This window comes from Alligator mississippiensis, chromosome 12, assembly GCF_030867095.1.
Source record: "Alligator mississippiensis isolate rAllMis1 chromosome 12, rAllMis1, whole genome shotgun sequence".
Lineage (NCBI taxonomy): Eukaryota > Metazoa > Chordata > Crocodylia > Alligatoridae > Alligator > Alligator mississippiensis.
This window is the reverse complement of record NC_081835.1, coordinates 38931206-38945068: the sequence shown is the minus strand read 5'-3', so window position 1 is coordinate 38945068 and position 13863 is coordinate 38931206. Positions and strand designations below refer to the sequence as shown.

Below are 13863 nucleotides of genomic sequence, written 5' to 3'. Positions count from 1 at the left end.
TGATGCATTATAGACTATGAATCAAAGCAGGGTGCTTCTATCTGGGCAGAAAATCAGATTCCCCACTTAATACATGCACCCTAATTTGAGGAGGCTGATTTTTGGGGGGGAACGGTGTGTGTTGTATGTGAGAAAATATGGTATGTCCCACAGGAATTAAAATAAAGAAAAAGATAATGAGAGATATAAAGAGAAGTCCCTGGGTGGTGGGGAGGAAGGGAGAGCAAAAGAAAAGATACCCCAAATCTAGGTGAACCAAGGAGCTAAACAAGAGATCTGGAGGATCACCTGAGATTTCTAGCTGTTTGAAACAGAGGGACCAGGGGGAAACTGCTTCTGGTTAGAAGGGAACAGTAAAATGTTCTTGTTTACTGTTTTATGTATATTTTCTAAGCTAAAAACTTTTTCCTTGTGTTTTACTGTCTTAAGTAACAAGACTGTTTTGGCTTTTTACTGTATAGTTGTCTGGCTTTAAGAGTGATTAGAGTAGTTGACAATAGCAGGTATTCCATTCCTGTAGGGATGACAGATGTATTATTTTGCAAATCCAGGGAATTCTTAATGCATGGCATTCTTCTTCACCAAAGCATAAGAGTTCTGGTCAGAGTGTTGGTAAGATCCTTGCTAAGGGGAGAGGATTTTTTTAGGTGTAAGACACAATCAGAGCCCTTGTCACTGGCTGTTATCTCTGTTATCACCATTCTCTTGAATTTGTTTTGAATTCATTAGTTAAACCAAAATTGCTCTCTGTTATTTTATAGCACCCAAGCATGATGCTGAAGTATGATTATTCTATTCTGCTTTGGTAATTTGAATGTGAAATTGTGTCTGGGTTATAGTTTAAGCCAGAGGTTTTCAACCCTTTTTAACAAGTGTACCCCTTCTATCTCAAAGTTTCAAGCTTATGTACCCCTTCATATTTTTTTCTTGTTTTTAATGTTACCAATTATGTGATACAAGGCAGGCTATACTAACTTACATTAAATGCATTATTAATATATGCATTAAATGTATATATCATAGTCTGGCTGGTAAGTCTGTTGTGAGCAAAGGGGCATGGAGAGGGCAGATTGAGGGCCCTGTGGTGAGAGAGGGAGTGGGGTGGGGCAGGTGCAGGCGCTGCGCAGCTGGGGCAGGGCACGGGACGGAGTCACAAGTGGCTCACCTGGGGTGATTAGGGGGTGGCTCCCACCACTGCACACACCTCAGGAGAGCATGGGGGGCAAGTGCCCCAGATCTGCACGTGGGGTGAAGTCAGGCTGCCTCTATGGGCTGGAGCTGGAGTGGTGCTGGGCTCTTCCTGGCAAGGGGTTTGGGCTGGGAATGCACTCACGGTGGGCGGCAGTGGAACTGGGAGGGGGCTATGGGGTGGGGGCTGCAGCCATCCCAAAATATGCTATAGCCCCCACTCCCAGCACCACTGCCACCAGCCCTGAGTGCAGCCCAGCCTAACCACCCACCAAGAAGAGCCTGGCACCACCCCAGCCCCAGCCCACATAAGTAGCCCACCTTCTCCCTGCATGCATATCCAGGGGCACATGCCCCCCATGCTCTCCCAGGGTATGTGCATCAGTAGGAGCTCCCTCCCCGCTGTGACCCCTGGACAAGTCGCTCAGGGCTCCACCCCACCTGTGCAGCACCTGCCCCTGCCCCAGCCCCACTCCCTCCCTCACCACAGGGGCCTCAATCTGACCCCTTCACACCCCTTCCCTCACAACAGGCTTACCAGCCAGACCCGGCTGTTCTCCATGCTGCCAGACTGTGTTCCTGGACACCTGCATGCTGCGCTGCGGCTATGCGCATGCACGGGGCATTTGTCGTCTACATTATCAGCCACATCAGCCAAAAAAAGCCAACTGCTGATACAGTCAATTTTTCTTTTATCAGTGCACCTCTAGTAATTTTTTCTCATTAATTCTGTGTACCCCCTGTGACCTTTTTAAGTACCCCTAAGGGTACGTGAATCCCCAGTTAACAACCACTGGTTTAAGCATTTGTTATTTTTGTAGCTGATTCTATGGAATTAAGATATTGGGGAAAGATTTGAGTGAAGTGAATGTGGAGTCTGAACAAACAGATTCTGAAGAGCTTATTCGTGCACAGAGAACTACAGGGGGGAAGCCTGTATCTCTATATGTCGGGAATTCCTTGTTCAATGAACCCAGATTTTCACCGCTGTCCCTTTCCTGGGCCCCAGTAATGCATGTTTAGATTGTCATGAGAATTACTGCACATCTGGTTTTGAAAATGCTTTGAAAAACTGACTCTTAAAGTTCTTCTTGGAGGTCTAGACAGTGCCATAAAAGATATGACAAATAAAGAAAATATGGTTAGAACAAATAATGAGGAACGCATTGCAAATTAACCCTATACATTCTACTACTCAGCAAAGAGAGACAGGATTAGATAGTGAAGGAGTGGAAGGCCCCAGTGAGGCAAAGGCTGAAAGAAATACCTTTGAGAAGGAAGAGGAAGATGTACTAAAAGAAAGGAAATTGTTTCAAGGGTCAAAATCACCTTGACAGATGATATGAAAAAGGCAGTGGGATGAATGGACAGAGGGAGTAACAAGATGTGGAATATAACCAGAGTTTGAGGTAGGAAATGACAGGAGATATAATCAGGAACAGATCTTTGCATAATTTTCAAAGAGGGTTAAGCATATATTACAGTTGTTGGAATGTATTTGCCTTCAGAGTACAAGCTCTACTGACTTTTGTATTTGTTCTATATTTAGCTCTGATACCTGTGTGCTCCCCAGCTTGCCATCCCCAGGCTGTCTGCAAACTCAACAATGTCTGTGAATGCAGCCTACATTATGAAGGGGATGGAAGAACTTGCACAGGTATGGCTGAAACAGTAAACATATGACACAAGAGGATTCACTGGCTTCTGCCCTGACACGTTGGAGCTGGGTAGTCTCTAATTTTCTAATAAATGTAAAAATATTTCAGGTGGATTAAGACAAAATTGAGTTTAAAAAGACAAAGTTAAAAGTGGTAAATTATAACTCTGGGCTCCAGAGATCTGATCGTCCTTGGGCGTGTCTACATGTGACGCTATGTCACGTAGCAATGCACTACGTCAACATAGTGTCCACAGGGGTCTACACGTGACCAGCAACTACTTTAGCACTGTAGCAATGTGCTCCCCCATTATAGCACACCACTATGGCAAAGTAGCTGCTAAAAATAACCATGTGCAGCATGCACAGCCGTGCACCATTAATCACGTAATCACTGTAAATCACATAAATCACTGTGCAGTAACATCATCACCATAGCGACACATGTAGACATGCCCCTCATATAAGAGGACAGTTCTTTCTCCTTTGAATAATTGTCCACATATGCTTTCTCACTGGTGTCTGTGCCTTATGCCCTGAACTTCAACCAGAGCAGTTTTTGCCTTAGTAGTATCCACAGAATGTTCTGTTTGTGCCCCTGCACTGAGGGATAAAGGATGATTCAAGCTTCCAGCTCCACAGGTCCTCTCAACTGCTAGGCTAGACAGAGAACATTCCTTCAGAGTTCCTGACAATCTTTGACACTCAGAAATAATCCAAAATTCTTGTTCAACGGCTTCCTTTCAGAACACACCTTTGCTGAATTGGGAAGAGTGCTAAGAGGTCATCATCTTGTACTTTACTTTGTTCAGGTGCAGCCTACAGTTCTCAGGCTTCAGCTCAGTACCTTCCCTCATCCCCCGAGTTGAGTAATGCCATAAAATGATGCCTTATTGGAGTTTGCCACTGAACATAGGCATTCCACATCTTTTCACTTACTTAGGTTAAAGTATTCATTCAGCTCATGATGTAATCAGGGGAGGCACCTTTACTCCGGATCTACTCAGTCTCTGAATCATAGAATCATAATCATAGAAGTAGGGTCGGAAGGGACCTTGCAGATCTTCAAGTCCGACCCCCTGCCTGGGCAGGAAGAAAACTGGGCTCAAATGACCCCAGCCAGGTAGGCATCAAGCCGCTTCTTAAAGACCCCCAGGGCAGGAGCCAGCACCACTTCCCTTGGAAGTTGGTTCCAGATCCTAACCACCCTAACTGTGAAGTAGTTCTTACGGATGTCTAATCTAAACCTACTCCCCAACAACTTGTGGCCATTATTCCTTGTTATCCTGGGGGGCGCTAGGGGAAACAAGGTCTCCCTCAAACCCTTTTGGTCCCCCCTAGTGAGTTTATAGACTGTCACCAGGTCCCCCCTCAGCCTTCTCTTGTGAAGGCTGAACAGGTTCAGGTCCCGTAGCCTCTCATTGTAGGGTCTGCTCTGCTGTCCCCGGATCATGCGGGTGGCCCTCCTCTGGACCCTCTCCATGTTGTCCACATCCCTCTTGAAGTGGGGTGCCCAGAACTGGACATAGTACTCCAGCTGTGGCCTGACCAGTGTCGCATAGAGGGGGAGGATCACTTCCTTGGCCCTACTTGAGATGCACCTGTGGATGCATGATAGGGTCCAGTTGGCCCTGCCAACCGTGACCTCGCATTGTCAGCCCATGTTCTGGGGTTCAAGCCATGTCCCTCCTGTGATGGCCTAATTCCAGCTTGAGATTGACCATAAAAGGAGCCTGTACTGCCTGGGGGAGACCCACATCCTTGATGGTTGTTTATCTGTTGAGCAGATGAGAAAGGGCAGGCAGAATAAGCTTGGGCTCTTTTTCCAGGATAAATCCTTTGGCTCTGCTTCAGATCCAGGGTCATAGAATCCTAAGTCATGAGGTGGGAAGGGACCTCAAGAGTCATCTAGTCCAACACCTGCACAAAGGCAGGCTGTGTTTATTCCCAGGAAAAAACAATTAGCATCTTCTTGAAAAAACTTCAGTGAAAGAGATTCCATAACTTCCTTTGGCAGCTTTTTCCATTATCCTTCTTTTCTGTTTTATTACTCTTCTTTTTACAAAGCTTTGTCTAAGATTTACTTGAAATTTGCTTTGTTGCAGTTTAAACCCACTGCTTCATGTCCTGCTGTCTGTGGCAAGAGAGAACAACACTTCTCCCTCTTCTCCATAGCAGCCTTTCAAATATTTGAAAATTGCTGTCATATCCCCATTTAATCTCCTTTTCTCCAAACTAAATGTAGAGTTCTCTCAACTTTCCCTTCTTTTGTTGGCATTCTGACTCCTTTATCAACTTTATTATTTACTTCTGGACCTTCTCCAGTTTTGCTACATCCCTAAAATGTGGAACTGCACACAGCTATAGCCTAGCCATCCTCAGGATAGCGCCACAGTCCTCTAGCACTGGGAGCCGTTGTGAAACTGTATCCTCAACACCAACAGTATCACCACCTATACACCCATGCTGATCCAGGTCTAAAACCAGACAGCATGTCAGAAACAAGCCTAAGAAACTCTCATCATCATGGTCATCACAGTACTGAAAGAGGTGATCCCTTCAACTCAGAGTCTGCATGAAGAGGAAAAGACCTCTGAGACCTTTTAGCCTATATGGGTGACAGGAGAGGATTTTGAGGAACTATGACTTTAGCTCAACACTTGGCCCCAAAATTTCTTGGCCCTGCGTGGTTTCTATGGAAGCCCAGGGAGGCCCAGACCATGACATGTAAACACCACCCAGCACTGAGAATACAACTTAGAATATAAGAGGTGAGGAAACACCTCCATGGAGCCACTCAGGGGTCATGATTTCTAAATCCCCAGTTAACCAAGGGCTTGTAACATTACCAAACTTGTCTGCAAGGATTCAACTAGACAGCAAATAAATGGCTCCATCCACACAGTACTCAGTGCCATTCTCCCACTTCCACCAAAGTAGTCCATATGTGTAACCATGAACTTCTTCATGAACCTTTAATGGACCTCTCAGCTCTAAAAGTCTCCCTGCCACTGGACCCTACACTGATGGCTCTGGTGGTACCATCTCTATGCCATCTGGCATGGGATTTCTTATCTTTAGAACAAGCTGTCTTCCTAATCTGAAGGCCAGTCAAGATCCTTAAACACTGGATTACCAGTTTCTCCAGTGACTACAAACTGTGGCTACTCACTGAGGCAATGGTGCCATGTAGACTGGCTAACAGACCCCACTACCTCAAAGCAGTGGCCTACAGCAGTGGCCTACAATGGCTGTCCAGCTTCTAAGTGGATATGGGCTACACCAGTGAGGGCCTCACAGGGCCACACCAACATAAGCCATGGGCCACACACTGCATGGCCCCCCACCCCCCGTGCACCACATGCACAGGCCCTCCCCCTTCCTCCCTGCTGCACTGCAGATGTGAGCATCCCAGCCTCACCCTCAGCTCTGTGTCACCACAAGCTGTACAGCACCATGCTGCACCCTGAGGGGAGCAGGAAGAGGAAGTTGGAGGAGGGAGGGGGAGCCTGGGGACCCCACCTGTTGCTACAGCAGGAGCAATGGGGGAGCAGCAGCTGGGTGGAAGCCCATGAGCTGCATGCAGCCCATGGGCCATCAGTTGCACAGCCCTGCCCTACAGGATACCAAATAATGCCAATTTGGATGATTTGGCATGGAGTTTCTAACAATTCCTTCCTTGCTCAGAGCATCCATCAATATCAAGGACTTCTACTTGGGAACATTTTTGCTTCTCCCCAGATCATCACAAACAATAGCTATCCATAGCAAGGACAGGAGAGTCCAGAAACACATCTTTCCTTGATGCAACATTGTACCACCTTAGAGGACACAGAGTACTTCTAAGAACTCTGGTGGCCCATGCACTAAATTTCTCCAGAGGGAGTCTATGGCTAAATGGTTAGATAAGACATACAAAATGCCATCTAGAGCACTAACTATCTTTCCTCCCATCCCAATACCTACTCCCTGGTTGTTTTGGCCATTAATAAGGAAACCAGATTGACAAAGGGCAGGGAGACCAAGAAGTTGGACCAGTTTGGCAGGAGGTCTTATTTTTCAGCTATTCTGCAGTTTAGAATAGCCAGTTACAAAGCATTTTTATCCTGGTATTAATTTTTTGGGTCTGAAAATTTGCCAGGCCTAGAACACTCAGTTATCCTTGACAGAGGGAAGGCTCTGAAGTCCTTTATCTCAAAAGGGCAACTAGTGACAAAGTTATCCCTACATGCTGCCTCAGTTATAGCCAGTACTGCAATACATCTATGGCATTGGCAGTGGTTGGGCTGCATTCATCATGGCTCCAGGGATCTGTTTTTCCTGAAGTGGTCCAAGCTACAGTGGAAGACTTCCTATTTGAGGGCACAAAGGTTTTTTTTTTCCTCTGGAACTGATAAAACCTTGCATATGAACACTCCATAATGATGTATTTCAGTGGTTTTCAAACTTCCTTAAGTCACAGAGCCCTTTCATATCATTCTTCTGCCTCTGCCCCTGCCTCCACAGGCTGTGAGAGCTGATGTGGAGCCAGGCAGCCCAGCATGGCAATGGCAGCCACCATTACCCCCACTCTCTTTCTGAAACCCCTGATAATCTATCATGGAACCCCAGAGTTCAGTGGAACATATTTTGAAAACCACTGGTGTATTAGACCTTGGAATCATACAGAAATCGTCCATGACCTTTCTTCACTGAATATAAGGGTCTTGCTTCCAGCTCACAATGGACAACTCTGCCATAACGTTCTATATCAACAGCAGGGAGGAACCAAATCTTTCTGCCTACACTGATAGTTGCTCAGTTTATGGCAATGGTGCACTGACCCTCACTACTTCTACTTCGGCAATCCCTTGCAGTCAAGGATGATTGTCTTCCATGATAGTCTTATCTATGGGTCTGAAGATGGCTAATGAGGCCAATCCAAGATTACAGACTCTGTTGCAACTCAGGCACACGTTTCCATGTGGGATGGGTGACTCAGTTCTTGATTCAGCCCACAACACACTGTTTCTGCTGCTCCTGCTTTTCTGTCTCTCGTTGTTGTAAGGTATCAAAGTACTGAAATGCCTTGCAGCAGACTCTTCCTCCACTTGGGGCAGTCCTGGGAAATAGTATCCCATGAGTTGATGTCAATGTTGCATTTTTTTAAGTTGGCTTTGGGGATGTCCTTGAAGCGCTTTCTCTGCCCTCCTCTTAAGCTTGTGCCTTGACTGAGCTGAGAGAATAAAACTTGGTTTGGGATTCTGGAGTTGGACATCCAGATAAGGTGGCTGGCCCAGCAAAGTTGATGTTGGAAGATCATCACCTCATGGTGTTTGCTTGTAAGAGGATACTAATATTGGTGCATTTATCTTCCCACTGGATTCAAAGAATCTTCCATAGGCAGCATTGATGGCACTTCTCCAAGGTATGGGAAATACTCAACATTTCTCCAGAGGCTCACTGTGAATCTGAACTACCAGAGCTGGGGATTGCTCATTAAGAGATAAGGTTAAACAGTTTACCATCCATTCGGTAGTTTAGCTCCACTCTGACTAGAAGCTTGTTGGTGGTCAGATGTAGCATCACAGTAAGGAATATTGAGAAGAGTATTGAAGAGATGATGCAGCCTTGCTTAGCTCCCATCTTAACCTCAAAAGGATCTGTGATAAATCCATTACATGAGAACCACCACTTGCACACTGTCACAGAGTAGGGAAAGAATAGTGATGAATTTCAGTGGGCATCTATACTTCATAATGATCCTCCACAGAGCTTCTCAGTTGATAGAATTGATGACTTTTGTGAGGTCAAAGAAGACCATGTAGAGAGGTTTATGTTGTTCCCAGCCTTTTTTCTGCAGCTGGCAAGCTGTGAAGATCATGTCAGTTGTGCCTCTTGATGCCCGAAACCCACACTGAGATTCTTGGAGGAGCTCTTCAGCAAATGGAAGGAGAAGGTTCAGGAGGGTTCTCCTATCAGCAGTACACTGGCTTGGTCTCCAGAATACAGCTGTAGGTTACCTAAACAAAGTAATCTCTCCACATGATGAGTAAGAGATCAAGAACTCATTGCTCAAGGTTATATTTGTGAAATGGAGGGGTCACTCAACCATAGACCTTTTTGTAAATAAGATCAATAGGAAATGTCTCACTTTTGCTCTAAGGGACACCTCATCCCACATTCCTTTTCAGATACATTCCTGATTCAGTGGTTGAAGAGGCCCCCATACCTCCTGATCCTCTAATCTCATGAGTTTTCTGCAAAGCAATACAGGACTAAACCCCTTATAATGCTCATCCCCTGTCTGGCCAAGACCAGCTTTGGTATCACAATCTCTTGTTCCTGTCAGTAAGAGTGGTAGGAGGGAAGGTTTTAGATTGGAGCCCCCTTGCCTCATGCCCCTCCCACCTCTACCAACTCCCTCCCCCTCTAGCCAATGTTTTCTTTGAGGAGTAGCGGTCTGTGAGCGCGCCGTTTCGGTCTGTGAGCTCACCCCTTCGGTCCTGCCTCCCCCTTTTGGTGTGGCGCAGTCCACCAGTAAGAGTCCCAAAGTAAGTGTCCAGGTGGGAGCAGGCAGGGTTCAGCCACCACCCTTCTCCATGCTAATTGCTCCCCAGAGCAGTGCAATGGAGTGCTGTGGGGCAGCCATAGGCTGGACACAATCAATTGATAGAATTGATGCTGTGGCCCAGCCATTGGCCGGACACAATCAATCGATGGAACTGAAAGGGAGACACCAGGGCTGCCGTGGGACATTTACCAAAGGTAAGCTCCTCATGCAGGGCAGGCAGTGGCTCCTCCCCGAGGTGAGGCAGGGGTGGGGGCAGGGACAAGGACAGAGACAGGGATGGGAACGGGGGCTGGAGCGGGCGCGGGCTCTGGGGAACTGCTCCGCTCCCCTGCATTGCCTCAGGGAGTGAGGAGGCACGTGGTGTCAGGGGTGGGCAATAAAGCACTTCCCTGGAGATGGCAGAGCCACACGCAGGGCAGGCAGCGGCTCCTCCTCAAGCTGAGGCAAGGCAGGGCTGGGGGCTAGGGCTGAGGCTGGGGCTGGGGGCTGGTGCAGGCTCTGCCAGCTCTGGGGAACTGCTCCACTCCCCAGCCCTGATGCCATGTGCCTCCTCACTCCCCAAGGCGATGCAGGGGAGCAGAGCAGTTCCCCGGAGCTAGCAGAGCCCGCGGAGCAGTTCCCCGGGGCTGGTGGAGCCCGCACCAGTTCCAGTCCCCATCCCTGTCCCTGTCCCCGTCCCCCTCTCTGTCCCCATCCCCACCTCGCCTTGGGGAGGAGCCGCAGCCTGCCCTGCAAGAGGAGTGAGAAGCTTACCTTCGGTAAGTGTCCCACACCAGCCCTGGTGCCTCTGCCGCACTCTGCACCCAGCTCCTCTCCAGGCGGGTGCACGGCCTTAAAAAGTTTGTGCGCAGCAAGATTTTTACTTGTGTGCGGCCATGCACACACGCAGCTTAGAGGGAACACTACCTCCAGCTCAGGCTGGACAAACCCCAACCTGTAGCTTCTCCCTCTCCCTAATCCCTCCCTCCCTTCCTGCAGACCACACCAGAGCTGGGAGGGGGTGGTGGGGCTAGGGGAGAGAGGCTGCAGGCAGGCAGTTCCTTTGCTGGATCAACTCGAAAGTGAAGTTTGATCTCTGCCCCCTCTTCTCGTCTCCAGGGCAGCAACCCAGAGTTCCATCTCTACCTTTTGAAACATTACACCATTGTAGAAATCTCTAGAGTAGGTGCTGGACTTGGCAGAGCAGTACTACAGTTCATCTAGGGCAGTGGCGACCAACTTTTGGTAGACATACCACAAATTAGCCCTGTACCATCCCCACTCTGATCCCTTTCCCTTGCCTAATCTACTTCTCTGCTTTTCTGCTCTCTGCTCACTGTCATGTGCTCCCTGCCCAATCTGCTGCTTTCCATCTGCTTCCTGCCCTATCTGCTATTGTACTACTTGTCCCCTCCTTGGTCTGTCACATACCACACACACAGGCTGCCTCTGCTACTTGTGGCATGCGTGCCAGTTTGGCCATCCCTAATCTAGGGGATGCTGAGACTTACTTCTAAATAGTCACTGCTCTGGAGTAACCCACAAGCAGAGCCAACCCTAGTGGGGTGCGGGGCCCAGGACAAATCAGCCTGTGCAGAGCCCCCTTAACACTATGTGGTGCCATGGTACCCCCACAAAGGGGAGGGGGGTCTCCGTGCTTCTTCTGTGGTGCGGGGCTGAGCTGCCAGCTCCAGGCAGGCCCCATGGGAGGGGCTGTAGCCACTCCACCCAGCTCCACCGGGACCCCCCAAAGCATGGGGCTCGGGGCAGTCGCCCTGATTCTCTGTACCCTAGGGACTGTGCCTTGCCCACAAGTGAAAATGTTTATGTTGACAATTACTCAGTGGAAAAAATGAAGTTACTTATCACTAACCAAAGTTCTTTGAGATGTATTGTCCACACACACACATTTGCCTCTTGTATTAATTTCCCTTTTCCTTGAAGTTAGAGGCAGCATAGGACTCTGCAGCTAGAGGAACTGAGGATCGGAAACATACATCATTCCTTCTCTTCTTGACACCAGAAGAAGTGGGGTGACAGCGTACTTTCTAAATACTACTAAGGCAATAAAGTTTCTAGTCAAAGCACACAGCATCAGACAAACCCACCTGTGAGAATAAGTATGTGGGTAACACATCTCAAAGAATGACAGTTTCTGATATATACGTGTGCTTTCTTTGGAGACATCATAGTTGCAATTTGTTTGCCAACTGTTCTTTTAATCATCCAAACACTTGTGGAATGACAGAGATTCTTTATAATTTAAATGGGATGATGTAATACATGCATTCAGTCATTCATTTATTTAGATTGGTCAGCCACAGACAGGGATCACATTTGTGACAAGAAACATGAACAGTGAGCATACAGGTGTTCAAGTGGCTTTTCACAGAAAAACAAGGTGGCTCCCCAAAGAATAGCTTTTTCCAGCAGCAGCTTGTTAGCAATGCAACAGTTTCCAGCACCATGCATAATGCCTATCTAGTTACATGGCATGCATGGGGTATGCCTTAGTTCTCCATCATTGGGGGTCGGGCTCGATGATCTATTGAGGTCCCTTCCGACCCTAACATCTATGAATCTATGAATCATCCCAAAAGTTCATGCTCCTCACACACATACATCCCTCACATGGTTCCAGGGGACTCTTTTTTGTCTCATACCAAAACCTACTGCCCCACAGAGGCAGAGCTAGGCTTACAGATTGCCCTGTGATCTCACTGCTCTGAACTGCTCAGCCTTATCTTTTTTTGTGGACAAGATAAAGTCCTTCCTGCTGAACAAACAGGGCCTCCTCCCAGACCCTACTGCCATGACAAAAATACTTATTTCTGCCAAGTCACTTCTGGCATTATCTCCAAGCCAGGCTACAAGAAGGGAAGGAAGCAGCTTTTGTCAGGTTTTGATCCAGGAACCTTTTTGTGAGGTGAAGCATATATGCTAGCTGCTACGAAAACAAGACAAGTCACTGCAGAATCCAAGGGTAGCAAGCAGGGGGCTGTTTCTGCCTGACTGGAGCCCTGTGGGGCAGTTGTAATCTGGGAATTGTTGAGTGTGTCTACACATGCCATTGATGCACAGTGTTAGACCCCAACTCCATGCAGCGCCCAACAACTAGGGAGACGATGATCCAATTGCTCAGAAAGCAAACATCAGCACACATTGCTAGCAACAGCTTTATTCATAATGGAGACAACTTCAGACTAGCTCCCAAAAAAACGGGGAGCCGCAGTGATCATTAGTTTTTTTCCATATGTATACACCTTGGTTTATACTTATTAACAGTTACCCCACCTTTGTCCCTCCTTTGTTCCACCCTTAGTCTGTCTCATTTTAAGCTCTGCCTCTGTTTACTGTTTGTTTTATTAGCATGGAATTACCTATGCTTTTCACTTATTTACAAGTCTTTTTACTATTTGCGCATGCCTAAGACCTTGAATCCACTTCTTCAGTCACTGCGCAAACTTCGACCAAAACCTGGAAGCTTCTGGAGGCCTTTTCACCATCACCATTCACCTTTTCTCATATGTTTATCTTGGATTCTGTTACCAGTTACATGTTGTCTTTCACGTTCCAGTCTGCTTTTCAGTCCTATATTGTACCTTCTCCACATTCCTAAGACTTCACCTCATTTGCAGTGCCCAGACTTACACAGACTCACTTGAAAATGGTTGACACAGTTAAAATGGTTACTTAGCATAAGCAAATGGATGGCTTAGCATAAGCATTCATAAGCAAAATCTGCTCTATCTCCTAACAGGATGTCAGTGGTTTGCATCCTGTTTCTTTTGCACAATGAGAGATATATCTTACAACACTACAACATTGTTAGGAAAATGCTTGCCTAAGCATCTTGCAATGTTACTTTTACTATATCATTCTGCCTTGTGGTTAGCTTTGCTAGGCCACAGGTTACAGCCTTTTATTCAGCTGCAAATTCAGTGCTCCCCAAGATCCAAATACTGTCACTCTAACACACAGCAATAAACTACAGAGCTTATTGCTCCCAGAAAGATCCTGGGCATGTGATTTATACATGCGTCTGGACCACAGCACATTGAGCTGGGTCACAGCAGCCCTGGCTAGCAGGGAGTCTAGGGCAGGGGTGGGCAAAGTATGACCCGCAAGCCAGTTCCAGCCCACCAGGCCTTTCTATCCTGCTCACAGGGTCCCTAAAACATTTAGAAAATTAGTATTTATCTGCCCATGGCTGCCTGTCAAAGATGACAGGAGGCAGGGGCAATAGGACACAGGGGAAGCCACAGTAGGCTCATACAACAGCAAGGCCCACCAGCCCCTCCCCCTCCTCCCCCCTAGCTGGAAGGCCCTGCCTAGCAGGGGTTTCTGGCCTGGGACCATGGGGCTGTTCATGCCTCCCTGTGCTGAAGCTGGAAATTCAGGTAAGAGCGTGGGGCAGGGAGACAGGGAAGGACTGCAGGTGTTTGCCCCAGTCCTCGGAGCTGGGTCAACTCTTGCTGAGTCCTGT

The 13863-nt window shown here is 47.6% G+C and overlaps 1 protein-coding gene across 5 annotated transcripts in view; it reads left to right on the top strand.

Moving 5' to 3' along the window:
* Positions 1-13863, top strand: part of STAB1 (stabilin 1) — a 225585-nt gene that overhangs the window by 181191 nt on the left and 30531 nt on the right. For all 5 annotated transcript variants that reach the window (XM_059716085.1, XM_059716087.1, XM_059716084.1 and 2 more), the window contains one exon: positions 2738-2845. In XM_059716085.1, the coding sequence (XP_059572068.1) occupies positions 2738-2845 (108 nt within the window). The remainder of the gene's footprint in view (positions 1-2737; positions 2846-13863) is intronic.